The sequence below is a fragment of the Babylonia areolata genome, chromosome 23 (assembly GCF_041734735.1).
Source record: "Babylonia areolata isolate BAREFJ2019XMU chromosome 23, ASM4173473v1, whole genome shotgun sequence".
In the NCBI taxonomy this organism is placed as follows: Eukaryota; Metazoa; Mollusca; class Gastropoda; order Neogastropoda; family Buccinidae; genus Babylonia; species Babylonia areolata.
Window position 1 is genome coordinate 12,886,730 of NC_134898.1, and position 27,456 is coordinate 12,914,185.

The 27,456-nt window shown below is 42.6% G+C and overlaps 1 protein-coding gene across 2 annotated transcripts in view; it reads left to right on the plus strand.

The window, feature by feature from the left end:
- The first annotated feature begins 3,627 nt into the window (after nt 1–3,627).
- The window catches only part of LOC143297739 (exportin-4-like), a 40,952-nt gene continuing 17,123 nt past the window's right edge, over nt 3,628–27,456 (plus strand). For both annotated transcript variants that reach the window (XM_076610189.1, XM_076610190.1), the window contains exons 1-17: nt 3,628–3,695; nt 5,233–5,338; nt 6,289–6,430; nt 8,612–8,750; nt 9,417–9,533; nt 10,566–10,722; nt 11,287–11,405; nt 11,832–11,989; nt 15,031–15,205; nt 16,776–16,952; nt 17,389–17,519; nt 18,896–19,041; nt 20,655–20,835; nt 22,319–22,478; nt 23,702–23,871; nt 25,691–25,865; nt 26,477–26,684. In XM_076610189.1, coding sequence (XP_076466304.1) covers nt 3,630–3,695; nt 5,233–5,338; nt 6,289–6,430; nt 8,612–8,750; nt 9,417–9,533; nt 10,566–10,722; nt 11,287–11,405; nt 11,832–11,989; nt 15,031–15,205; nt 16,776–16,952; nt 17,389–17,519; nt 18,896–19,041; nt 20,655–20,835; nt 22,319–22,478; nt 23,702–23,871; nt 25,691–25,865; nt 26,477–26,684 — 2,527 coding nt within the window. In that variant the 5' untranslated portion in view covers nt 3,628–3,629. The remainder of the gene's footprint in view (nt 3,696–5,232; nt 5,339–6,288; nt 6,431–8,611; nt 8,751–9,416; nt 9,534–10,565; nt 10,723–11,286; nt 11,406–11,831; nt 11,990–15,030; nt 15,206–16,775; nt 16,953–17,388; nt 17,520–18,895; nt 19,042–20,654; nt 20,836–22,318; nt 22,479–23,701; nt 23,872–25,690; nt 25,866–26,476; nt 26,685–27,456) is intronic.

The following is a 27,456-nucleotide window of genomic DNA, read 5'->3' on the forward strand; positions in this document are numbered from 1 at the left end:
CTGGCGCAATAGCCGAGTGGTTAAAGCGTTGGACTGTCAATCTGATGGTCCCGGGTTCGAATCACGGTGACGGCGCCTGGTGGGTAAAGGGTGGAGATTTTTACGATCTCCCAGGTCAACATATGTGCAGACCTGCTAGTGCCTGAACCCCCTTCGTGTGTATATGCAAGCAGAAGATCAAATACGCACGTTAAAGATCCTGTAATCCATGTCAGCGTTCGGTGGGTTATGGAAACAAGAACATACCCAGCATGCACACCCCCGAAAAAGGAGTATGGCTGCCTACATGGCGGGGTAAAAACGGTCATACACGTAAAAGCCCACTCGTGTGCATACGAGTGAACGCAGAAGAAGAAGAAGAAGAAGACAACCGTACAGTCACACCATTCCTCGTGAGGTGTAGGTGCAGCACCTAATGTGCTTCCAACGGGCGCAAGAAGAACACATCCCATAGTTTGTCCAGTTTGTCTGCCCGAACTGCGGTTCTGGTGACACTGACTGATTTGCAAACTTGGATTCTCAAACTTGCAGAGAGAGACAGAGACAGAGAGAAAGAGAGACAGACAGACAGGCAGACAGACAGAGACAGAGAGAGACAGAGAAAGACAGAGAAGGAGGGGCAGGTTTGCAACCAGTTTTGTCAATATTTTCTTTTATTGTAGAATTTTACTTTTGACGTGATTGTAATAGAATTGTCTAGACTCTAGGAAGAGCGTGCTTATGTGATCGCTGGAGGTAGAATGATAATCTGAAAGAATGAAGACTGTGTAGGAGTGAATAAAAGAGAGAGAGAGAGAGAGAGAGAGAGATGATTTTTTTTTTTTTTTTTATAATCCTTTCGGCATTGTTTATAGACTCTACCTTCCCGATAACAACAAAATCAAAACTTGACTCTGTTGTTTCTTCAGAACAGCTGTGAATGTACATCTTCAGGTAAGACCTCCAGAAGAACCCTCGGAGGACCCTTTCCAAGCTTAAGTATACTTTTATAAGTTGGACATTGAAACTGCTGAAAGCGTTTTCCTTAATCGTCTTGTTCATGCCTAAAGCAATTTTTTCTACCGTATTTCACTACTTGTGTCAAATATCAGGGTACGGATGGAAGTCCACCCCTTCCTTCCGTCCCCGAGGAGAGGGAAGAGGGTGACGGAAATCTTTCCCTATATTTAGCGGTACGGTCGCAGGCTCCCTCAACTGCCCCAAGGCACAGGGTCAGTATGCTGGATACGGACACATGGGGCTGTCTGCTCATGTTGGCACAGCTGCCTGTTTCCTGTGGGTCCCTGTACTGGCGCAGCCTCAGTGACATCTCGTAAACCCTGCCTCCAGCACGTAACATGCAGTCCTCCCCTCACCTTCCCAGCCACACCCTTCCCCCAGTGCCACGGTCCTGGCCTGCTGTGCTCCATGACGCCCACACGGGCAGGGAGGCTGGGGGTGCCCATGGCTCAGTGGCATTCACAGCCATGTGACCTCCCTTTCGCATGTGTTTTTCTTCTCTCTCTCTCTCCATAATTCCTCTGTTTGAAAAGTACATATCACAAGTGAGTCTTGAAGGCTTTGCCTCTCTTGTTTAAAGCTTTGTTTTTGTTTTTAAAATTGATGGGTTTTTTTTTTTAATACCGAACCTGTATTTGTTTTAGTTTAATGTAAAAATTTTGATTTTACTGTTGTACTTTTATGTTTTTATGCCTTGTTTGTTTTAATCTTTGTTGTGTTGTTTTACAGATTTGTGATCTTTTATACTGATTTCACCATTGTGTCTGTTTTTTGTCTTTTTACGCTATGTTCAGTATTCTAAACTTTATTTTTCCAATGTTTTTAATGATTTTTTTTCAGGTTGACAGGTTTGTTGGTTATGAAAAAAAATTGGCAGTTTAATCACAGAAAAACAGATTAACTATTGAATAAAAACGGATTCATAGACATTAACACCATGAAATAAACACAGTATAAGCTCATAAGATTATATATATATATATATATATATATATATATATATATATATATATATATATGAGAGAGAGTCTATTTTTCCAGGGTATTGAGGTAAACACAATAACAAGATTCCCCCCCACCCAGCTCTGGGGAACAGAATTAAAAAAAGAAAAGCACAAGAAATAATAGGGAAAACTAAAATAAGAATAGAGGAAGAGAGAGAGGGAGGATGGGAACAACAGTGAAGAGAGTAAAGAAGAAAAGGTAACATGAGAGAGAGAGAGAGAGAGAGATTCCGATTCAGATGGTTTAATGTGTTTCGGCCATAGGCATACATATACATTGGGGAAGGGGAAGAGGGATGGGGGAAGAGGAGATGGGTAACCCAGCAGTTCATTTACAGACTATGAAGTGACTATGAGAGAGAGAAAGAGAGAAAGAGAGAGAGAGAGAGAGGGAGAAATCATGTCACTCACGGACAATCATGCCAGAGAGAAACTGCACAGTTCCACATATTCTTTGGAAGCTAGTGACAGACTGAGTGAACAGCTGAGATGAAATGAAAAGAAGGAGAAAAAAAAATGCTGATGATAGATAATAATGAAGATGATGAAGAAAAGAATGGAAGATAGCAGTTTTCAATGACAAGAGGAGAGTTTGAAACAAATGAACTGTGCAGTACAGGGCTGGTAATATTTTCTGAAAGATATGCTCCTGCCTTCTGTCTGACGTTTCTATGGGATGCGGTACAGAGGGACTGTAGCATGTAGCACTGGGGCTACATGAAATGTATGCACATGTGTGTGTGTGCGTGCCAGTGTGTGTGTGTGTGTGTGTGTGTGCCATTTTGTGTGTAGTGCTTGTGTCTGTGTCTGTGATGTGTGTGATTTTGTGTCTGCTGGCCAGTGTTTTGTGTTTGCGTTGTCTGTGTATGTACGGTGTGTGTGTGTGTGTGTGTGTGTGTGTGTGTGCGTGTGTGTCACGGTGTGTGTGTGTGTGTGTGTGTGTGTGCCTGATTTTTGTTGTTGTTTTTGGTGTGTGTGTCTGTGTGTATGATTCACTGCCGGAGAATCAGAATCAATTTTACTGATTTGTCAAGTCAGCCTTGCATCAGTATCGACCAAGTGTGTGTTAGGGAGTTAGATGTGTTTGTATGAATTTTTTTTTTTACCCTCTGTGTGTGTGTGTGCATCTGTTGCAGATTCTATCATGTGAGGCACGTTTTTTTTCACAGGTGTTTCACACACACGCACACAGAGTGTATGAGAAAACTTATTTTATTTACAAGTTCAGCCCTCTCGTTTTGAGTGTAAGCAGCAGCCTTTCTCAATAAATGTGCACATAGTCAAGGCAGTGGTGTACACTCAAGCTGCTGTAAAGTGGGCAGAAACTACTACAACAGAACGTTCAGTGTAATCCACAGTGTCACCCTCAATCGCTGCATAATCTGCTCTGCTTTTCTGCTGCGGCAACAATTAATATTTTTCGCAGGTTGTTGTGATGCCAATAAGCTCATAAGTTCGACGCGTCGCCATCGCCATCTGAATCGCCTCCGCGTTCTCGCTGCGTCGCGTACGTTCCCCCGTGCCTCATCGATTTCAGTGGCCGCGCCTTCATCGCCTCCGCGAATGGCCTTGGGCGGGCGCTCAGGCAGAGGGAGATTATGCCAAGAATTTCATCAAAGGGAGAGAATGGCTGCTGACAAAATGGCGGACCAAGCCATGAAAGAACTTGAACAAGCGTCTCAAATTGTATTGGTAAGTCAAATCAGTTCTCTTTTATCTGTGGTTGCTGTACTTATGATTCCAAATAATAAAAGGGCTTGGGAAATGACACTATACAAAGCAAGTTTGAAGACGAGTCAATTTGTACAGTCTGTTATACTTCGAGCAGTTCGCGACTTCAATGAAACGTGGGCCAAAAGTAAAACGTGTTGATGCTTTATTCAGCGTTGAAACCAGTGCTTCCCAAACTTGTAAAAATCGAACTGGTGTTAGGGCGGGGGAGCAGATACTGACAATGAATTTCCATAGTTAATTTTGTTTCACTCACAGTATTATGTCAGTTTATCAGTAGACCCATAGACTTTGGATCAGATGTGGTTGTATCAGAAAGGCTTTGGGTTGGGCTCAGTGCAGACCAAAGCTGTTTGCTGCTTCGACATGGTTTGGCGTTATGGCGTTTTACGTAGCACTGTTTAGATCATTTTCTGTTTTTGTATCAAAATGTCTGGTAACTGTCTTGGTTTTTTGTTGTTGTTTTTTTGTTGTTGTTGTTTTTTACCTCACAGAGCTCCAGAAGGCTTTTGGGTTCTTTTAGATTTGATGCTGAATTCGTATTGATACTAATGATATGAAAGAGAATATTTAAGGTGCATAAAAGAAAAAAAAAGGAAATCATATGGAGAACACATATATGTTGTAATAAAAAAATTATCATTTTAAAGATCATTGTCAATTTTTCTGTTTGGCTCCTTTGAAATATGTCCCAGAATTTAGGACCCCATTGGAGGACATAATCAAATCGTAATTAAAAAGACATACACAGTGACATGCACAGATACACACACACACACACACACACACACACACACACACAGTACGCTGACATAATACACACACAGAGAAGTAAAGAAGGACATTTTGTTTGTTTCCTGTTGTAGTAGTGCCTGTTGTGGTAGATCTACCAGTTTTGATCCCCCTCCTTTAGTGCTTGGGTTAAGTACTGTCAAGTCTTTGGTGTCTGTAGGTTCACTGGGGACTGTCATTGAAGAGATGTGGTGGCAGTCTCCACTCACGGGGTGATGCTTGCTCAGTCTGGCTCTGCGACTAAGCAGTTATTGTCAGTAGGGAGCTTAGTAGATGGTGTCCTTAGTACATTAAATCTGTATAGGCACATCAGCGTGATCAGCAGCAGTGGATGGTCTCCTCCGGTGTGTTGTCTGACTGTCTCCTGGTTACCTAACATTGATAGAATTTTCCATTTGGACTACTGACTCAGAGACTTCTACAAACCTGGGTGTGGCTGTGTTAGTGTGTATGAGGTATTTGGAATGCAAGTTAAATGTCAAAGAAATGGAGCAGATGATGGGAGAGCAAATAAAAGTAAAAAAAGAAAAAAAGAGTTGTCTTTTCTCCTGGAATGTGTCTTAGTTTCTGCGGATGAAGTTATTTGTGGATATGTTCTTTTCTCTTCTTACTTAGTGAAACACATTTCTTTCATTTCACAGATAACTTGAACGTAACCAATCACAGTTGCTTTTTAAAAAATTTTTTTTTTTTTTTTTTTTTACAGGCTCCTCCTAATGTGGTGACGACTGAGCAGAGACATGCTGCTGAAAACATCATCCTCAACTTCAGGAAGACAAAGATGCCTTACAACATCTGCCGAGTTATTTTAGGTCAGTTGCTTCAAGTTCAGTGGTTTTAAAAACAACCATGTTTTGAGAAAATTTGGGAAAATACTTTGATGAATAAACGAAAACAAACAGCAACAGTATGTATGTGATTCTGTTTTTTTTTCAGTGTGATTTTTAAAAATGAAAAACATGATTTGAAATTCCTGATGCTTGTGATGATCTGTTTTTGTTGTTGTTGTTGTTCAGACCAGTATGATTTTACAGGGATAAGTGCTTCTGTCCTTTATCTGGTTGATCAGATCAGTATTTTTCTCATGATTCTGAGATTAACGTTCCTCTACAATAAGTTTGGTTTGAAGATGATCCTATTCTAAGATTATTCCATGCTGTATGATGTCAGAAGCCCTGATTCATTGCCATATGGGTTTTGTTGTTGTTGTTTTCTTTGTTTTGTTCCCATTTCTTTCTCAATGTTTGAATAACACCTGTATTGTATTACATATTTTTTTACCCTTTAAGTTAAGAAATGCCAATTGATGTTCTGTTTGTTCACAAATATTATTACTTTATCATTTATACATACCATTTTTTGAAGCTTCAAAAAAGTTAGGAAAAATCATGAACAGCAAATATGAATTATGATGATTGTCATGCACTAACAGTCTCAGCTTTGTCTTCTGCTTGGGAGAATGACAAGCAGTAGGTCAATAGCCTAGGCCTTAATAGGATATTGATTATGATATACACACAGTTGGCACTGATAATTTCAGCTTTGTCTGCAACAATGCAGCATTCTAAAATAAGGTTGTGTCAATTTTTGAATAGAGGGAAGAGCTGCAGTTACTTTGGTTATGTGTTATTCATTGTGTGTGTGTGTGTGTGTGTGTTTATGAGAGAGAGAGAGAGAGAGAGAGAGAGAGAGAGAGAGAACTATCTTGAAATTATCTACTTTTGTCAGTTGATAACAAATGACTATTTTCTTCTTTGTGCAGAAAACAGTTCGTTTGATTATGTTTTATTTCAAGCGGCAACAACCATCAAAGAAGCCATTGTACGTGAGTGGACATTGTTGAACGCTCAGGACATAGAATCTCTACGTTCTTTTCTGTTGCGTTTCATCACCAAAAACATCAGGTTTGTATGATAAATGGATCTGACATGTATGAAATATTTAAAAGATCATGTCAGTGTTTTTTGGTTTCCTCAGAAACAGACTGAGACAGGTAACAGCATTTGTAATATTAGAACAATATTTATACTGTTTGTGAATGAAGACTGGCTCATTATGTAACACCTAGGCTGCCTGGCCAACGAGAAAAACTTTTATATACGCTTCACCGACATAGTGATGAGTTAAGTTGTCACTGAAATATTTGAACTTTTCTGTTGTTTGTATTGAGTTCATTGACAAAAACACTGGTAGCTTAAGCTTGGGGAATCTTTCTAGATTCTATGGATAGCTAGAAACCCCATCTACATCATGAAGTAGTCCTTTATTTGAACAATTTGGTTGGGTTACTGACTGTGTTTTGACTCGCTTGTCGCACGCTCTGCAAATTGTTGACACCTGGGCCAAGGTCTGTGATAGAGGTGCGCCTAAATGACCAAAATTGCTTTCTCTGTTTGATGCACGTAAAGAATTGGAGCGTAAACTGGAAGAAGTAGACAGTGATGAAGTTTTATCCGATGATTCATTTGAAGATAAAAGGAGCAATGAAGAGATCGGCCAGCAGACAATGAGTGACATTGAACAGAGACTCCAACAACATGACTGACAGACATTGACCGAAACAGCAGCAGTGGGAGCGACACTCTTGGTACTGAGTCAACGCAGGGGAGGTGTAGAGGTAGAAGCAGGGTGAGGGGACTTATGGGAGCTGGACCAAGTGTAGCGGGTCAGAGAGGGGGTGGAGGATGGGGCATGTATGTTCGATGGTATCAATATAGAGCCATCAAGCAACATTCAGCCTGTTGTTCCTGATTTTACTAGTGACAGAGGACTGGAAAAAGACCTACACAGCACAGACTGCATTGACTTTTTCTCTATTTTTGTAGATGGTAATCTAAATCAGAATTTTTTTGAGGAAAGAAATTTGTGTGTACAGCAGACTCTTCAACAGAAAAATGCCTATCCAGGCAGGCAGAAACAGTACTCCAGACTATCAGCACGGACACATACAGATGTGTTTGAACTGAAACAGTTCTTGGGTCTGACGTTACTGATGGGCATAATGAATTTTTTTTTTCTCAAGGAAACTGATTTGACTGAAAGGATTGGACAATCACATCTATGTTGCTGTCACTTAGAGCAGTCACACTGAATCATGTATATGTCTTTTTTTTCTCTCTCTCTTTTTTCTTTTTACTTGTATAATTTGTGTGTACAGTTATAATCCATTTGTCCAGAAAACATTATATTACTGTGCAAATGAACAAGTTGAAAATCTGACAAAAAACAAAACACTGATTTGAAAAGCAATTGCATGTCTTTGGAAGATATAAAATTGGAAAACATGTGTTTTGTATTCATTTACATTTTAGAAAATATATACTTTTATGGGTTTCTATCTAATAATGAAGCCCACAGAATTACCCCCCCCCTCCCCCCGGCCCCCCCCCCCCATCCCCCAATTTTTTGTGGAAAAACCCTGACAAGTAGATTTCACTTGAATCTTATTTCCCAGGCAAGGATTATGTATGTATGTATATTAATAATAATAATAATAATATCATCATCATCATCATTATTGTTATTATTATTATATATTAATACTCTTCATCAGTATATCTGAACTTTCTGCTGAAAAAAAAAATCATTAAATAGAAAAATGTATAAAAACAGTATGTACAGTATAATATCTAACCTTCAGTGTGCCATTTCTCTGGAAATAAACAGTCAACTTTCTGCAGAAAAAGAAATTCTTTGAATATTAAAATGAATAATGAATTATTTGTACAATTATAATATCTAACCTTCAGCTTGTCATTTCACTGGAAATACAACAGTGAGAAAGACAAATGTGTGCACACAAACACACACAACACCTCCCTGACAATGAGCAAGACAAAATTAATGCATTCACACAAACACACACAACTCCCTCAACAAACAAACACCCTGGCTCGCTCTTCAGTAAGTTAGGTGTAACAGCTATGGAGAATATTTACTTACTTCAGCTATGGATGATAAAATATTTTTGTGGATAATCTGCAGGAGGTTTTGTATTCTATTCAGTTTGCCTGCCTGTTTGGCATCAAATGAAAACGTAAAGTGTAGGTTCACAGGAGAATAATGTGTTCCATGTGTTGTTGCAGTCTACAGAGCTATGTGAGAGAGCAGATTCTTCAGACCGTGGCTGTGATTTTAAAGCGAGGCACACTGGAGTCGAGTCACGGCTGTGACTGTCTGTTCCAGGATGTCACACAGCTAATCAGCAGTGGAAACGTTACTATGGTAAAACACTTTGTCATTCATTGATTGAATGAGTTAGCATTGCTTAAAGAAATTTAAAAGATATTTTTCTTAACGTATTAGTTCTGTGTTGTGTTATTTTACTAGTACTGAGTTTGCATGCTTGAGCAAGTTCAGTTATGAATATATCTCAGCTGAAGAGCACTTTATTGTTGTCATTTGTCATGGTGAATGTATGTCAACCGTCATGGGTTTTTTGGTTGTGTTTTGTTTTGATTGTTTAATTGTTTTATTTTATTTCAATTTGTTTGATTTATTTGGTTATAATTGTTGGAGATGTGGTATATCACATCAGTTTCATTCTGCCACAGTGCAGCACCACCCATATTTTTCTGTATGCAAGTGTATTCATTGTTGTTTCAATTTAAAAAAAAAATTTAAGTGGATTTTTCTAAGATTTCTTGGGACAGCCCATTAGTTGTTTCTCATATGCTACGAGCATGCTCTTTGCAATACCCCAGTTAGAAAGACTTAGTCTCTTTGATGGAGGAAAAGGGAGAGAAGGGGAGGGGAGGGTATGGGGAGAGGAAGAGGGGAGGGGGGTGGGAGAGACAGACAGAGAAAGAGAGACGCCAGAATTTATATAAGCAGTGTCGTGAGCGGTGTGTTGTTGTGAAAGAACTCGGCTGGTGTGGTGTTGGTCCTCAGCAACTTGTGGCCTGCTCCATGCTGTCTGCCTTACTGAACGAGTACTCCACCTCCAGCCGGATGAGCAGCGTGGGCTTCACCTGGGAGTTCCACATGAAGTGCAAACAGGCCTTTGAGGTCAGTAGGCTTAAATTGCTGTCCATAACTCTTTCCACCCCCCTTTGCCCAAGTAGTGCTACAGCATCAAATCCTGATTCATCACACTGATTTTTGTCAACCTCTCAGCTAAGTGTAAGCAATTAGGAGAGGGACATGACTTTCTGTTAACTTCTTGGCAACTTACTGATGAATTTTGGGTGTTGTTTGAGCATTTTTCAGCACTTATTAAACAAACGTTTGCAAGACAAACACAGTGCTTTTCACCCCAACAGTGAGCATTGTTCTAAAGTTTGCAGTGATAGAAGTCTGTTAAATTATGCTTTAACTGCGCATACTTAACTGTGACCCGCTAGTGCAGACTCTGGCAGGGGTCTGATTCCTGTCCTGTGTAAACTACTACCCGCCTATACGGAGAAAACTAAAGTTGCTACAGCCAATAACCTCCTGAAGTAGGTTAACTCACCTTTGCATCGCTGACTAGCGCTCTCTTTTTCCGGCAGCCATCTTGACTCCTGCTCCTGTGCTCTGCCTATGGCTGAGTTTTTTTTAATTTTCTGTCCGACTATCGATTCTTTGGCGCTCTCGTTTTGTGTCCGATGATGAATCACTACTACTTGGCCCAATTGGGTGATCGAGCTCAAATGAAGGCGCGATCACAATCGACCGGTGGACACAGTGAATACTTATAAAAATCGTGTTGACAAATTATGCGTTGAATCAAATCTCTTCCTCCTATTCAGTTAGAATCTTTGCAAGATAGGTTTCAGTAACTTTTGCAGTCTCCACTTAAGGATTTTTCTTTGATGCCATGTCTCTGTACAGCTTTATCATTCTTGGCTGGGTTACAGAAGTGATCTTAGCAACGGAAAAGTTAAGAAAATGCTTAACGCTAAGAAAACTTTGTGCTGGTAAGATTGCTTGTGCAACCCAGCTTAGGAGTGGCGCCTAAATTCCAGCTGACCAGGAAATAGTTAATCAAAACTTTTTGAACTGTTCAGTGTGTCTCATTTCTCTCCAATTTGTACATGACGCTGACCTGCCCTGTTTCAGCAAAGCAACCTGAAGAGGGTGTTCATGTTCTCGCTGCAAGTTCTCCATGAGATAGAGGAATCCGGGGACCAGCTGAGCCGTGAGGTGACCGCCGTTCTGAACAGGGTCCTGACCATCGCTGAACAGATCCTGTCCTGGGAGTTCACACCTCGTCACAGTATCCTTCTTGCTCAGGACCTGTTTTTTTTATTAACTTTTTTTTCTTTTATTGTGCTGCCCCATCATCTGCACTGTTTCACTGGCATCTGTCTTACACCATTCATCCCCAGTCCTCCATACTCGGCAGCATACAGGTTTGTCTGCCACTGTCTCAGTGCTAGCAGTCCACAGGGCACTATGGGTGTCAGTTCTCCAAGAGGGTACACATGAGAGGAGACCCTGCACTGCTTTGGTCTTCTTTAATGGTGTTTCTAGGGGGAAAAATGTTGTAAAAATGGAAGAAAGGAGGAGAGAGAGAGAGAAAGAAAAATTGATCAGTGGAGGTGATGATATGATGCTGTGAAAGACTGAATGTCAGACTTAGTGTGGAAATCTTAGTTTAATTACACATACTTAACTGTGACCCACTAGTGCAGACTCCGGCAGGGGTCTGATTCCTATCCTGTGCAAACTACTACCCGCCTACATAACACCTGTTACTAATTCAGTTACCACTTATACAACACTTAGGTTTTGCTCTTTTTTTTTCTGACACATTCTCATTTAGCCTTGACTGGTCTAGATTACCATCGTGTGTACCCAAGTGGGTCATTTGTCACCAGTCAGAACGTGTCCCTGCGGCCCAACGAAGCTTGGAAAGACATCTTGTTGAGGGAAGACACGCTGTCACTGTTCTTCAGGGTAATACACATGTGTAGTATATGTCAGAATGTGTTGTTTTTTGCCATTTGGGAAATGCTGATGTTTTACTCAGATAGCATGAATGTGTCTGGACAGGGGTTGATTTTATTTATATATTTGAGTTGATATGTTTATTCATTTTCTATATATAATAACCTATGGGGAGTTGCAGAATACTGTAGATTTACTTTTGAGTGGGTATTTTAATAATCCTGAGTGAATTTCTTACATAAAAAGGAATGATTTATGATACTGTTGATTGCAAGGTAATTTGACAGTTTGATGGATTTTTTTGGGTAAAATACTAATATTAGATAAAAAAATGCACAGCACCCAGTGGAAATTGTTTAATGTATTATTCATCCGCTGTGCAGTAATGTATGATCAGTTATTAGAGAAAAAAAACGTTTTGTTTGTTGCGGACAGATTCACAAGAAAGTTCGACACAATGAAGAGATGGCACATCATTCGCTGATGTGCATTTCTCAGCTGGCGTCGCTCAACGGAATTGTCCTCTCTGACGACAAGGCACGTCTCCAGTACTTGACCACCTTTGTGGAGGGATTGCTTCAGCTGTTGACCTGGTAAGACAGTATTTATCTTGAACCTTTCTCCCCTTGCATGCTGATGCTGAAAACCTGTGCAGGCACCTGCATTGGCTTAAAGGTTTTTGAAAATTTTGGAAACTGCCCATTTTGTGTGTGTCTTTTTATAATTAAAATGATTTTATAGCTTGTTTTAGCTTGCACTGGGGAATTTCTCGTTCCACCGTTGTGGCATGAGGTATATTTCGAATAATAAATCTCTCCTGAATTTGGATGGATTCCCAGTCTTGTGAGCTACTGTTTGAGGCACTGCAAATTATAGTGTTGACTCACTCGGGACGGCAAGTTTTCTCCCTTGCTTTTCCCCACAGACGGTCCATTTGTCAGGATTTGGAAAAAAATTACAAAAAATACAAAATACAGAGTAAGAAAATTAAACTTTCAGAACTGGTTTATTACGTGTTGGGCTATTACATAAAAAAAAAATCAAATCTCTCATCTTATTTTTACAGTTTTGCCATTATGCACAAAATAATGCCAATTTTTCACCCCAAATCACCATACCCATGCTCGCTCGCTTTTTGCACTTAATTCACTTTCTTCTTCATCATCATCCACCTCCTCAATGTCCGACCCTTTAGTTTGTAGCATTTCAAGTACTTCGGCAACACTAAAACGTTGCTGTCGCTGCCTTGTTCGCTCTGCAAAATTTTGAGAAGAACCCACTTCAGACGCCATTTACTAACAGGCTGCCATGCGTGCAGGCGACCGGTCAGTGACTTTGTCAGCGTGTGTGTGAGACAGGCCACACATGACAGGCTGGCCAGTCATACCATTTGGTTGTGGAGTGTGGAATTGTGCACTCTGCTTGGTTAATCACAAAATCATTTGTACAGCACGTGACGGATTTTTATTTTTGGAAAATGCTATTCCATTCCGTCGTCTGAATCCAAATACATTTTATGTAGGAATGCTCATGCATTCCGTTGTCCGGAGAGAGTTAAAGAAGATTGGAGTGGTGCTTACCCATACAGAAACCTGTGCCATTCTTCTCATGTTCATCTTTTGCATCCATGGACTGCAGTTTCCATGTTCACTTGTGTGTATGAATGATCTTTTATATGTGTGACCATTTTTACCCTGCTTGTAGGCAGTCATACTTCTTTTGAGGGAAGACAGGGGTAAAAAAAAAAAAAAAGTCAGTGCCATGAAGGTAACTCTAAAAAGAGAAATAATGAAGAAGTTGCTGCCTTTGTAATATACCAGCTGTGTTTTGATAATAATGATATTGCGTTGAATGTATGAATACATGTAGGTAGACAGCTAAAGAAACTTAGCATGGGGAAGAGGGAGGGGAGGGGAAAGGGGGCTGAGTGCAGAGATTTGACTCAGCGAAAGAGAGAGCTCATTCCAAGTGTAAGGTCCAAAGGCAGAGAAAGAGCAGTGGCTGACTGTGGAGTGTTTGAATCTGGGAATGTGGAAACAGACTGAAGCTGATCAAAGAGCATGAGATAGGTGTATAGAGGTGAAGGCAATCACAAAGATTGGAAGCAGCAGATTTGATAATACATACATGTGTTACAGCAGATGGTGTGCAGAGGTGTAGGCAGTCGCAAAGATTGGAAGCAGCGGATTTCATAATACATACATGTGTTGGAGGAGATGGTGTGCAGAGGTGTAGGCAGTCGCAAAGATTGGAAGCAGCAGATTTGATAATACATACATGTGTTTGAGGAGATGGTGTGCAGAGGTGTAGGCAATCACAAAAATTGGAAGCAGCAGATTTGAGAATACATACATGTGTTGGAGGAGATGGTGTGCAGAGGTGTAGGCAATCACAAAAATTGGAAGCAGCAGATTTGATGATACATACATGTGTTTGAGGAGATGGTGTGTAGAGGTGTAGGCAGTTGCAAAGATTGGAAGGAGCAGATTTGTTGATACATACATGTGTTAGAGGAGATGGTGTGTAGAGGTGTAGGCAGTCGCAAAGATTGGAAGGAGCAGATTTGTTGATACATGTGTTAGAGGAGATGGTGTGTAGAGGTGTAGGCAGTCGCAAAGATTGGAAGGAGCAGATTTGATAATACATACATGTGTTTGAGGAGATGTTGTGCAGAGGTGTAGGCAATCACAAAAATTGGAAGCAGCAGATTTGATAATACATACATGTGTTAGAGGAGATGGTGTGTAGAGGTGTAGGCAGTCGCAAAGATTGGAAGGAGCAGATTTGTTGATACATACATGTGTTAGAGGAGATGGTGTGTAGAGGTGTAGGCAGTCACAAAGATTGGAAGGAGCAGATTTGATAATACATACATGTGTTAGAGGAGATGGTGTGTAGAGGTGTAGGCAGTCGCAAAGATTGGAAGGAGCAGATTTGATAATACATATATGTGTTAGAGGAGATGGTGTGTAGAGGTGTTGGCAGTCACAAAGATTGGAAGCAGCAGATTTGGTAATACATACATGTGTTAGAGGAGATGGTGTGTAGAGGTGTTGGCAGTCGCAAAGATTGGAAGGAGCAGATTTGATAATACATACATGTGTTAGAGGAGATGGTGTGTAGAGGTGTTGGCAGTCACAAAGATTGGAAGCAGCAGATTTGGTAATACATACATGTGTTAGAGGAGATGGTGTGTAGAGGTGTTGGCAGTCGCAAAGATTGGAAGGAGCAGATTTGATAATACATACATGTGTTAGAGCAGATGGTGTGTAGAGGTGTAGGCAGTCGCAAAGATTGGAAGCAGCAGATTTGTTGATACATACATGTGTTAGAGGAGATGGTGTGTAGAGGTGTTGGAAGGAGCAGATTTGATGATACATGTATTAGAGCGTGAGATAGGGTGTAGAGGTGTAGGCAGTCGCAAAGATTGGAAGGAGCAGATTTGATAATACATACATGTGTTAGAGGAGATGGTGTGTAGAGGTGTAGGCAGTCGCAAAGATTGGAAGGAGCAGATTTGTTGATACATACATGTGTTAGAGCGTGAGATGGGGTGTAGAGGAGAAGGCAATCACAAAGATTGGAAGGAGCAGATTTGTTAATACAAGCGTGTGTTATTTTAATGCGTTCTCAGCGTGGAACTTCGGGACTACGAACACCTGGGGACAGCGATGGCACTGAAGAACATGGTGATGATGTTTCCGTTCTCCTGCATCGCCAGTCTGCCACCCACCCTGCTGCAGTCCCTGATCAACTACATGACCACGCTCACCTGCACACTGGGCATGGCTGCCTCACAGGAGGAAATGGTCAGTTTGTGTGTGGGGGGGTGGGTGATTGGTGGTGTCTAGGTGTAAGTGGAAGTGTGTGTGTGTGTGTAGGGGTGATTGGTGGTGACTAGGTGTAAGTGGAAGTGTGTGTGTGGGGGGTTGATTGGTGGTGACAAGGTGTTAGTGGAAGTGTATGTGTGGGGGGGTGATCGGTGGTGACAAGGTGTGAGTGGAAGTGTGTGTGTGGGGTTGATTGGTGATGACTAGGTGTGAGTGGAAGTGTGTGTGTGTGGGTGTGATCGGTGGTGACTAGGTGTGAGTGGAAGTGTGTGTGTGTGGGGGTGATCGGTGGTGACTAGGTGTGAGTGGAAGTGTGTGTGTGGGGTTGATCGGTGGTGACTAGGTGTGAGTGGAAGTGTGTGTGTGGGGGTGTGATCGGTGGTGACTAGGTGTGAGTGGACGTGTGTGTGTGTGTGTGGTTGATCGGTGGTGACAAGGTGCGAGTGGAAGTGTGTGCGTGGGGGTGATCGGTGGTGACAAGGTGTGAGTGGAAGTGTGTGTGTGTGGTTGATCGGTGGTGACAAGGTGTGACTGGAAGTGTGTGTGTGTGGGGGGTTGATCGGTGGTGACAAGGTGTGAGTGGAAGTGTGTGTGTGTGGGGTTGATCGGTGGTGACTAGGTGTGAGTGGAAGTGTGTGGGGGCTGAAGTGGGTGTTTTCATGCATCTGTCCTGTGTGCACGTCTGTGTGCATGTTTGTGTTTGTGTGGGGTGGTGGTGATTGGTGGTGACAAGGTGTGAGTGTAAGTGTATGGGGGCTGAAGTGGGTGTTTTTATGCGTCTGTCCTGTGTGCACGTCTGTGTGCATGTTTGTGTTGTGTGGGGACTGGTGATGGGAGTGGTAAGGTGTGAATGGGTGTTCGTGTGTGGGACAGAGTGAGTGTTTGCATGCGTGCATGCATCTGTGTGTGTGTGTTGGCCTTTGCGTACATATCTTTGTGTATATCTGTGTCTGTAACATTGTGTGTGAGCTTGCATGTCTGAGTGAGTGTGTGTGTGTGTATGTGTGTGTGTGTGTGCATGCGAGCATGTTGTGTGTAGCTTGGGAGTTATTAATTGACATTAGAATGAATGTAGGCGGAGGCGTGTGAATGGGGGACAGTGCTAAAAAGAATAATTATCTGTGTGTGCATGTGCTTTCTGAATGTACGAATGCATATAATTGAAAAATAGATGGTTGTTCCTAATGATAGATAGCACAAGAGAGATGCAATTGATTTTTAACAAGAAGAGAACTGTACTGAAGTCTTTTTCCTCCTACTCAACCTTTAACCTTTCGTCGTTGCATTTTACATGTTACAACCTGTTTTGTAACTCTGATGTACTTGTGACACACCTCTCTCGTTTGTTGATGTATTTTGCTTGTCGCCACACTTGTGATGTGTCATTGACCGACACTTACAGCACACCCTGACAGCTGTCTCCTGATGACACGCTTTGTACTGGAGTCTTTTTCCTCCTCTCCATATAACCTTTGCACTTTGCTTGTGGTGCCGTGTGTTTTGTGGGTCACACACTGATGCACGTGCGACACGTTTCTCTCCCCGACAGCTGGATCCTGACGACACGCTGCACATGGAGGCCTACGAGAAACTGCTGGACACATGGCTGACCTTTGTGGAGGAGAAGGACACCCTGCCCTCCTCCCTCATCCAGCCCCAGGCCGCCAAGATCTTCAGCTCCTACATGATGAGCCATCTCAGCCCTCCCCATGGCAACAGGAGCAAGGTGAGAAAAGGAGCAAGGTCACAGGGGTGTAAGGACAGTGATAAAAGGAGCAAGGTCAGGGACAGTTGTGTGCAATAAAAGGAGCAAGGTCACAGGTGGTACAAGGACAGTGATAAAAGGAGCAAGGTCAGGGGGGTCAAGGACAGTGTGTGATAAAGGTGAGCAAAGTTGGGGGTGAGGGGTCACGGACAGTTATTTTCAATAAAAGGAGTAAGGTTGGGGAGAACTTACAGGGGATCAGGGACAGTTGCATGTGATAAAAAGAGCAAGGTCTGGGGGTGGGGGGTCAAGGACAGTTTTTTTTTTTTTAATGCAAAAAAAAAGAAAAAAGACTGGATTGTTGTATTTAACAGAAAGGGAAATGTTTTTATGAGCTGCTGGATTGTTTTATGTAGTAGAAGAAAAAAATGTTGATGTGTTCTCATGTTCACGACAGAACGATGTCGCTGAATCTGAAGAGGTGGAGGAGATTGAAGAGGACGACAGGGAGAAGTTTGCTGACCAGCTGTGCTCCATTGGTGCCCTGGCTCGTACCGTACCAGACCACACCGTGCCTCTTATGGCTTCGTAAGTCTGTCTGTGTCACTTGAGTGTTTTAAAAAAAAGTTTTTTATTAACTTAAAAAACCCAACCCAAAACATGTTCATGTTTGAAAAATACAAACACAGCCATGCACAAAATGAAAAACTTGAGCAGGCACACACATTTCTATTATAGTAATATATGCATATGTACACATGCATGCTTGCAAACACAAACAAGCCTACGAACATATGATCATATATATATCCATCACTTTACACATACAGATGCATGTAAAAAAACCAAAAAAACCAACAACAACAAAAGCCCACGCTCAAAATACAACAAAAACAACAAAAGAAAGACATAGAACACACAAGCAATGGTTGCTCCTCAAAGATTGTGAACTGATTCAACATTATCAATTATTATTAAGTATGCATTAATTGATTACAATGAAAAATTGGAAAAAAAACCCAAACTTTGCCTATATTCAGGTGGGTTTTTCTTTGTGTGGGTGTGTGCCATGGAGTTGTTGATTACTTTGTTGTTTGTATGCATGCTGCTCTCTTCTGTGAGGTTTATTTGATACAGAAGATGATTTTGTTCAAGTGTCTGATGAATTGATGTTATTCTTTTGCTGGTGTGGGAAGTTTAACTCTCTCTATACAAACGGCGAAAGAGACGACGTTAACAGCAATTCACCCCAATTACCATCATCAAAATATTGCAAGCGGAAGGCTCTCATACTGAAGAGGTGAATGTTGACAAAGAATACCACAATTCTTACGACGGAAGCTAAAGGTTGGGTCATTAAGACACCCACTGGACATCCGAGGGGTCTGTGTAGAGGAGAAGAGAGGACTGGCCGTACTGAGTGAGTTAACACTGTTTAGTCCTGACAGAAGGTGGTGAAAAGATGTGCTGTTTTGCTAGTTGACTTACAGGCTGTTGGAGGACAGGGTGGGTTCAGTGCAGCACACAGAGTCAGAATCGGTGCTGCGGCATGTGATCCAGTGCTCACCACTGGTTGGGGCTTCGTTTCGGCATGGTGTTGTGTCCTTGGGAAAGGCCCTTTACTCCCGTTTCCCTCAGTCCACCCAGGTGTGAATGGGTACCTGACTTTTGGAAAAAGTTGAAAAGGCGGAAGAAGAGGATTGGTCCCTGCCTTCCCGTGTTGAGCCCTGGAAACAGTGGATATGAATTCACTGCTCCAATGGCTGTAAAAGGCTATACGATGCAAGCTTTTTAAAAAACCTTCAGCCCTGATAGAAGGTAGAGAAGCAATGTGCTGTTTTGCTGGGAAGCTTCTTAAATTTTCTCAGTATTTTATTTTTACAGCACATGTCGTGGCATTTATGGGTTCATTCTGCATGCTTTTACACCTACCTGAAACTGAAACTGAAACTGAAACTGTGCAGGGTGTTGGAGGACCTGGTGGTGCAGTACAGCACACAGCTCACTCGGATCAAGGAAGGCCAGGCCTCGGGGAAGACCAACCTCACTGAGGAGCTCAGCCTCCTCGGCACACTGCACGAAGACCTGCACTGGACGCTGCTTGTCACCAGTGAGTTAACGTGGTTATGTATGGTTTAGTCTGAGTACACTGCTCACTGGCTTGTGTGCCCATAGAAGCTTGGTGAAATGGGAGCGGTGTGGCATGCATTCATAGTGCAGTTACTTTTTCTTGGGAGGGGGGTTCGGGGTTGGTGGGGGGGGGGGGGGGGTACTTATCAGCGGTGTAGTAGATTTTGCTGAACAAAAGTAATGCAGTACCAAGAGGGATAAGTCCAGATAAAGAATGGTGACTGACATCGTGACCTGTAATCAAACTCTTGTCTTGGTTTGATGACAGCCTTTCGATGACAGGCATACTTGTTAGCAGCAGTCAAAGGGTTAACATCAGGTTTGCTGAGTGCCGGGTTTTGTGTATTTGTATTTCTTTTTATCACAACAGATTTCTCTGTGTGAAATTCGGGCTGCTCTCCCCAGGGAGAGCGCGTCGCTATACTACAGCGCCACCCATTTTTTTGTATTTTTTCCTGTGTGCAGTTTTATTTGTTTTTCCTACTGAAGTGGATTTTTCTACAGAATTTTGCCAGGAACAACCCTTTTGTTGCCGTGGGTTCTTCTACGTGCGCTGAGTGCATGCTGCACACGGGACCTCGGTTTATCGTCTCATCCGAATGACTAGCGTTCAGACCACCACTCAAGGTCTAGTGGAGGGGGAGAAAATATTGGTGGCTGAGCCGTGATTCAAACCAGTGAGCTCAGATTGTCTCGCTTCCTAGGCAGACGCGTTACCTCTAGGCCATCACTCCACTTGGTGTTGTGGAGGTTTCTTATTTTGAGGGTTTGGAGTCCTGGAGTTTTGTAAGCAAGGTTGGACAGCTGTATAGACTGGAGCTAAAATAGTTGTTTAATTACACATACTTAACCGTGACCCACTAGTGCAGAAATAGTTCCTATTGCCGGGTCCTGTTGTGTTTTGAAACACAGTATAGTGATTTGTATTTAGGAAATAATCAAGAGTTTCGTACATATGTGCGTCTTTAAATTCAAGTGTTGATAAAAGTTGATGTTTTGCAGTATAGGAGTCCTGTTTTGTTGGTATGTTTTGGTTTGATTTGTATGAATGTGTGTGGGTATTTTGTGAGTGTACTTTGTATACATTGTGTGTGCATGTGTGTGTGTGTTCTTGCACACGTGCAAAATGTAAAAGTGGTGTCAGTTTGTACAAAGCCTTAGACATTTTGTACAGATTATTAAAGAAAAAAGTTGATAAAACCTGATATTATAAAGTGTATCATTAAACAATAAGGTACAGTTTGTGTTTTGCTTATATAACTGTATTTTACACATGATTGACAAAAGATGAATTTCATGTATCTGTTTCATGAAACCTGTAAAATTCCTTGCTCTGTATATGATGCAGTAGTATCAAATGACTGTATGACAGCTGCCATAAAATTTAATGTATCTGTATTATGAAACCTTTAGAATTCCTCGCTCTTCCAAACTTCAAACAAAAGATATAAAATCATTTGAAACCTGTAGAATTCCTTGCTTTTCCAACTTCGGATGAAAGGTATAATTTGAAACCTGTACTATTCCTTTCTCTGGCACCGATCCTCCATCGAAGTTACCAGCATACACTTTTTTTTCCCTCCCTGTTCACAGCCCACATCCTGACAGAAGGGTTTGATGGAGAAACGCCGATGATTCCGTCCTGCATCATGGAATACTCCATAGCTCAGAACAACTCTGTTGATTTGCAAAAGACTATGCAACTTCTTGCCTCAGGGAGCCAGTCTGTGGCTTCTAGTGCTGAAGCGTACACCCACACTGACAAAGTCATCAGGTGAGTTGTGCGTTCTTCTTCTTCTTCTTCTGCGTTCACTCGTATGCACACGAGTGGACTTTTACGTGTATGACCGTTTTTACCCCGCCATGTAGGCAGCCATACTCCGTTTTCGGGGGTGTGCATGCTGGGTATGTTCTTGTTTCCATAACCCACCGAATGCTGACATGGATTACAGGATCTTTAACGTGCGTATTTGATCTTCTGCTTGCATATACACACGAAGGGGGTTCAGGCACTAGCAGGTCTGCACATATGTTGACCTGGGAGATCGTAAAAATCTCCACCCTTTACCCACCAGGCGCCGTCACCGTGATTCGAACCCGGGACCCTCAGATTGACAGTCCAACGCTTTAGCCACTCGGCTATTGCGCCCGTCGAGTTGTGCGTTGAAACTCCTGAAGCATGGTGTTGATATAGTGTTTGTGTTTGTGTGAGTAATTGTGATGTGGTGTGACATGTTGTGCTGTAATGCGGTGTTTAGTGATGCATGCTGTAGTTTGATGTGGTGTGGTGTGGTGAGGTGTATATGACAGACAGTGAATAGTGTCCTGCAGTTCAGTGAACTCGATTTTGAGTTTATCTTTACTGGCAAAATGTGGATGAATTAGCATTTCTAACATTGTTTTAATTGGTTTTTTTTAACATTATTTTCTGTTCTCTATCACTGGTTATAAGATTTGATGGGTATGATAGAATATGACATGGATACTTATATAGTGCCTATCCTCGGTCAGAGACCAAGCTCTAAGTGCTTTGCAAACACGGGGTGTTTTGCACAACAGGCTGCCTACCTGGGTAGAGCCGACTGATGGCTGTCATTGGGCGCTCATCATTCGTTTCCTGTGTCATTCAATCAGATTTCAGGCACGTGCTCATACACACTGAGACAGACATATAATATTTTATGTGCATGATTGTTTTGTTTATTTACCCCGTCATGTAGACAGCCTTACTCCATTTTGGGGAATGTGCATGCTGGGTGTGTTCTTGTCTCCATAACCCACCGAACGCTGACATGGATTATAGGATTTTTAACGTGCATGTTTGATCTTCTGTGTACATATACTCACAAAGGATTTTCAGACACAAGCAGGTCTGCACGTATGTTGACCTGGGACATCAGAAAAATCTCCACCCTTTACCCATCAGGCTCTGTCACCAAGATTCGAACCCACAACACTCAGGTTGAAAGTCAAATGCTTTAACCACTTGGAAATAGCGCCCAGTATTCAGCTCTGAAATGGCCCCTTTGTGCAGCAGGGCTATAAGCAACATGATTTGATTCACAGTTAAGTACTGCATGCTACCAGAATACCCACAACAATTTATGTATTGTACTCTTAACCTCTGCCTTTCCCCCACACACCAAGTCAAGCCAAGTTGAGTCAAGTTTATTATATCTGAAAAGCAATTGACGTGATGAATTTATCCTCAGAGGCAAGCTTGGATTTTTTATTTTATTTTACTTGCACTCTTCCAGGTTGATCGTCAGCGTGCTGCGACTGTGTCAGATAGAGACCCAGGCACTGGCGGCAGGGTTGTCCCTCTACCTCAGCCCCCAGGTGGCGTCGACAGTCATGTGCTTCTTACGACGCTGGGCAGCGGCCTACCTGTTGCCCAACGAAAGTTACTACTCCCAGGTGAGTGAGAGGGAGTGGTATAGGGGGAAACAGGAACCTGAAAGGCAGTAACTATGACAGCAGCAATAGCAGCAGGAATGCTTCTTCTGGGTTGAAACACCCATGGTTTGCTTGGATAGATCTACGATTGAGTTTTTACCTTTATGACTGTTCTTACCCTGCTGATTAGGCAGCTGCACTATGTTTTGTGGGGGTAGTGACAGTAGCAACAGCAGCAGCAACGAAGCATTTGCATGCAGTTGCACACACACATGGCTGCTGACGTGTTTTGCTCATACAAGGACATACATACCCATCACTCCCAAGCTACTCTGTACACACACACACTCACCACTTACATGTGCACATGCACAGAAGCACACACACAGAATGACTTACTTTTGTAGTCACTGATCTTGATGTGGCATTCCTTGAAGATAAGCACAGAACAGAATTCTTGTGCCAAACACTGTGTGCATGCCCTGTTTTATTATTGAAGTGTCGACTCCTGAACAAATGAATAAAATGAAAATAAATAAAATATAGTTTTATGTCAAATTCACCTCCCATTTCAACAATCAGTGTGTGGTCTTCAGTTTGAGAACCCACATGGATTGTTGGAACAAGAAAAAAAAAATTGATGTGCTGACTGTGGTTTGTAAGTGTATGTGTGCTGCCAGAAAAAGAGGGCACTAGTGAGGGGGGCAGAGGAGAGGTTACATACTTCCGGGAGGTTATCAGCAATAGCTACTTTCGTTTTCTCCGCATAGGCGGATAGTAGTTTGCACAGGACAGGAATGTCGGACCCCTGCCAGAGTCTGCACTAGTTGGGTCACGGTAAGTATGTTATTTAAACGTAATTTTAGGAAGAAAATTTCCTGTCGACCTCATCCCTTTTCCCTGTCAATTTTGTTTCAGGTCTGTGTGTTCTCGGTGAAGTGTGGGAGTGGGGTGAATGATAGACTTGCAATTTGTGTGTTGTTTTTGTGCATTGAATGATAGACTTGCAATTTATGTGTAATTTTTGTAAATCGATTGTGTTTGTGTTCATCAGATATTTTTATTATGTTATTTTACTCATTAAAATGTTGTTTTGCCTCTCTGTTTGTATGTGGATTTTTTCTTTCTTTCTTTGTAACATTTGTATTCAAAAGATGTATAGTATTCAAAAGATGTATAGAAAATGTTTAGGAAAAAAAAAGGTTTCAGATGTATAAAAATGTTTTAAAAAAAATTTGTTCCAGATGAGTCCAGTTTTTAGCTCAGCCTTTGGCCGAGACTCAGAGGGGGGCAAGTGGACGGTGAACTTCCTGCTGCAAAAGATTGTCTCCAACGTGTCGGTGTGGAGCTCGGAGACCTCCGTCATGACTGACACCCTCATGATGCTCGTCACTCTAGTCGACAACAAGACAAAGTGAGTGGACTTCAGGCTATAGACTGGTTTATTGTCGGTAAGCAGGTAGAGAGATCACATTGTTCGTTGGGAGTGAAAATTCTAATAACATAACAAGTTGAATAGGTTAATTAAGAATGTACACACATTAATATTTAATCACATACACACACACTGTGATTCACCTCTTCCTGTCTCTAAACCGTAAACTTGCCCATGTTTATATCTCATGAGCCAGATGACATATAAATCACTCCTTTCTTACAATGATCTGATTGACTTATGGGCTTCTTGAACTGGTTGTGTATGTGTGTGTTAGTTTGTGGCAGGTGTGAGCATTGATCTGTATTATTATTATTATTAATTTCCTTGAGAGCTCAGTTTATTTTGTTGGGACAGGTAACATAAAATCACTCTGTTCTTCCCTCCTTCCCCCTTTCTTTCTTCTTTCCTCAGGGCTGAGTTCATACTGCAGAGCTTAGAACTATAATACAGTACAGTTCAGTACATACAGAACAGTATAGTAAAGTACAGTACAATACAGTACAGTACAGTACAGTACAGTACAGTGCAGTCTTCATTTACAACACAGTACACTACAGCACAACCAAAACAATACAACACCATGTAATACAATATAATGCTGTGCAATGCAGTGCTGTACAATATAATACAATACAATACAGTGCAATACAATACAATGTTCACTCCCTTATGTTACAATACAATGCAATACAATCTTTCTTCTTTCCTTGACAGCACAGGACAGCACATCACAACACAACTTAGCTCAACACAGCTCAGGTCAGCACAGCACAGCACAGCATAACACAGGTCAGCACAGTACAGCACAGCACAGCACAACACAACACAGCTCAGGTCAGCACAGCACAACACAGCTCAGCACAGCTCAGGTCAGCACAGTACAGCATAGCACAGCACAACACAACACAACACAGTACAGCTCAGCGCAGCACAGCACAGCACAGCACAACACAACACAACACAGGTCAGCACAGTACAGTGCAACATCACACAGCTCAGGTCAGCACAGTACAGTGCAACACCACACAGCACAGTTCAGCACAGTACAGCACAACACCACACAGCACAGCTCAGCACAACAACGCAGTGCAGCGCAACACAACACAACGCAACGCAACGCAACGCAACTCAACCTCCTTTCCCCCAGGGCCCAATTATTATTACGAAACCAGCACCTGTGGGGATTGGTGCACATAGAGGTGGACAGACAACACAATGCAACACAACACAGTGCAACACAACCCAACCCAACACAACACAGTGCAACACAACACAGTGCAACACAACACAACACAACACAATGCAGCACAACACAGTGCAACACAACACAGTGCAACACAACACAACACAGTGCAACACAACACAACACAGTGCAACACAACACAATGCAACACAACACAGTGCAACACAACACAACCCAACACAACACAGTGCAACACAACACAACACAACCCAACACAACACAGTGCAACACAACACAGTGCAACACAACACAACACAACACAACACAGTGCAACACAACCCAACCCAACACAACACAGTGCAACACAACACAGTGCAACACAACACAACACAACACAGTGCAACACAACACAGTGCAACACAACACAACACAGTGCAACACAACACAACACAGTGCAACACAACAACACAATGCAACACAATACAGTGCAACACAACACAGTGCAACACAACACAACACAACACAACACAGCGCAACGCAACACAACGCAACGCAACGCAACGCAACGCAACACAACACAACACATTACACACTCAACCTCCTTTGCAACAGGGCCCAGTTCATATCCCAGAGCCAGCACCTGTGGGAGTTGGCGCACCTGGAGGTGGACAAGAGGGGGCCGGCCAGACAGCTGGCCTCGGTGCCCCGCCGCCAGTTCATGAAGGGACTGGTCATGGCTGGCACTGGGCTCAAGGACCCTCAGCAGCAGCAGCAGTTCTGGAAATTGGTGGGTGTGTTGGGTGTGTGGGTGGGTTTGGGGTGTCTGTGTGTGTGTGTGGGGGGGGAGGGTGTTTGATGTGTGTGTGTGTGTGTGTGTGGAGGGGGTTTGGTGTGTGTGTGTTTGCATGTGTGTGTGTTGTGTGTGCTGCACAAGCAGGTTTTTTTCGGGGAGTGGGGGGAAGGGGGGGGTTGTAGGGGGAGGGGTCAGTGGGGGGGCTCAGATGTGTAAAGAAAGTAATAATCTCTGGATTTGCCAGGTCCTGGGTTTTCTCTGTGTGTGTGTGTGTGTGTGTGTTGGTGTGTGTGTGGGTGGTGGGTGGGTGGAAGGATGGGTGTATGTGTGTGCACGCCTTGGAAAAGAAATAAAAGTAGGCTCTTGTTTTGCATCATTAGTTGTGTGATTATTCACAGGATATCTTGAGCAATTTATTGTTCTGTTCTTTATATTTGTTAGGTTTTTTTCTGTGTGTTTTTTTCTTTTTAACATCTTTGTGTTGATAATCAGTTTTGTCACCAATGACAAAATAAAGACAATGACAGATAAAGACAAGTGATGAAAAAACCAAAAAAAACAACCCCCCCCCCCACACCCCCTAACCCTCCTTTCCATGCTTTCAGGTGCTGGAGACAACCCGGAACTCTTTCTACAGCACGGTGCAGGACCCCCACTTCAGCAGCCAGCAGGCCTTGCAGGGCCAGAGCAAGGAGGAGCTCACCTGGGTCCTGGAGTCCCTCATCGGCATCGCTCAGGGCACCCGGGTCGACATCTGTGAGCATATCTTCGCCTTCCTGCACCCGCTGCTTGTCGACTCTGTCAAACTGCTTGGTGAGTGAGTGGTGATGAGGTTTGTTAGTGTTCAGAATGCAGCTGTTATGGTGGTGTAATTGTCACACTGTTAGGTGAGTGAGTGTTGGTGAGGTTTGTTAGTGTTCAGAATGGAACTGTTATGGTGGTGTAATTGTTGAACTGTTAGGTGAGTGAGTGGTGATGAAGTTTGTTAGTGTTCAGAATGGAGCTGTTGTATGGTGGTATAATTGTTGAACTGTTAGGTGAGTGAGTGGTGGTGAGGTTTGTTAGCGTTCAGAATGTTAGGGTGACGGGTGCAATAGCCGAGTGGTTAAAGCGTTGGACTGTCAATCTGAGGGTCCCGGGTTTGAATCATGGTGACGGCGCCTGGTGGGTAAAGGGTGGAGATTTTTCCGATCTCCCAGGTCAACATATGTGCAGACCTGCCAGTGCCTGAACCCCCTTCGTGTGTATATGCAAGCAGAAGATCAAATACGCACGTTAAAGATCCTGTCATCCATGTCAGTGTTTGGTGGGTTATGGAAACAAGAACATACCCAGCATGCACACCCCCGAAAACAGAGTATGGCTGCCTAAAACGGTCATACACGTAAAAGCCCACTCGTGTGCATACGAGTGAATGCAGAAGAAGAAGAAGAAGAAGAGCTGTTATGGTGGTGTAATTGTTGAACTGTTAGGTGAGTGAGTGGTGATGAGGTTTGTTAGTGTTCAGAATGCAGCTGTTATGGTGGTGTAATTGTTGAACTGTTAGGTGAGTGAGTGGTGATGAGGTTTGTTAGTGTTCAGAATG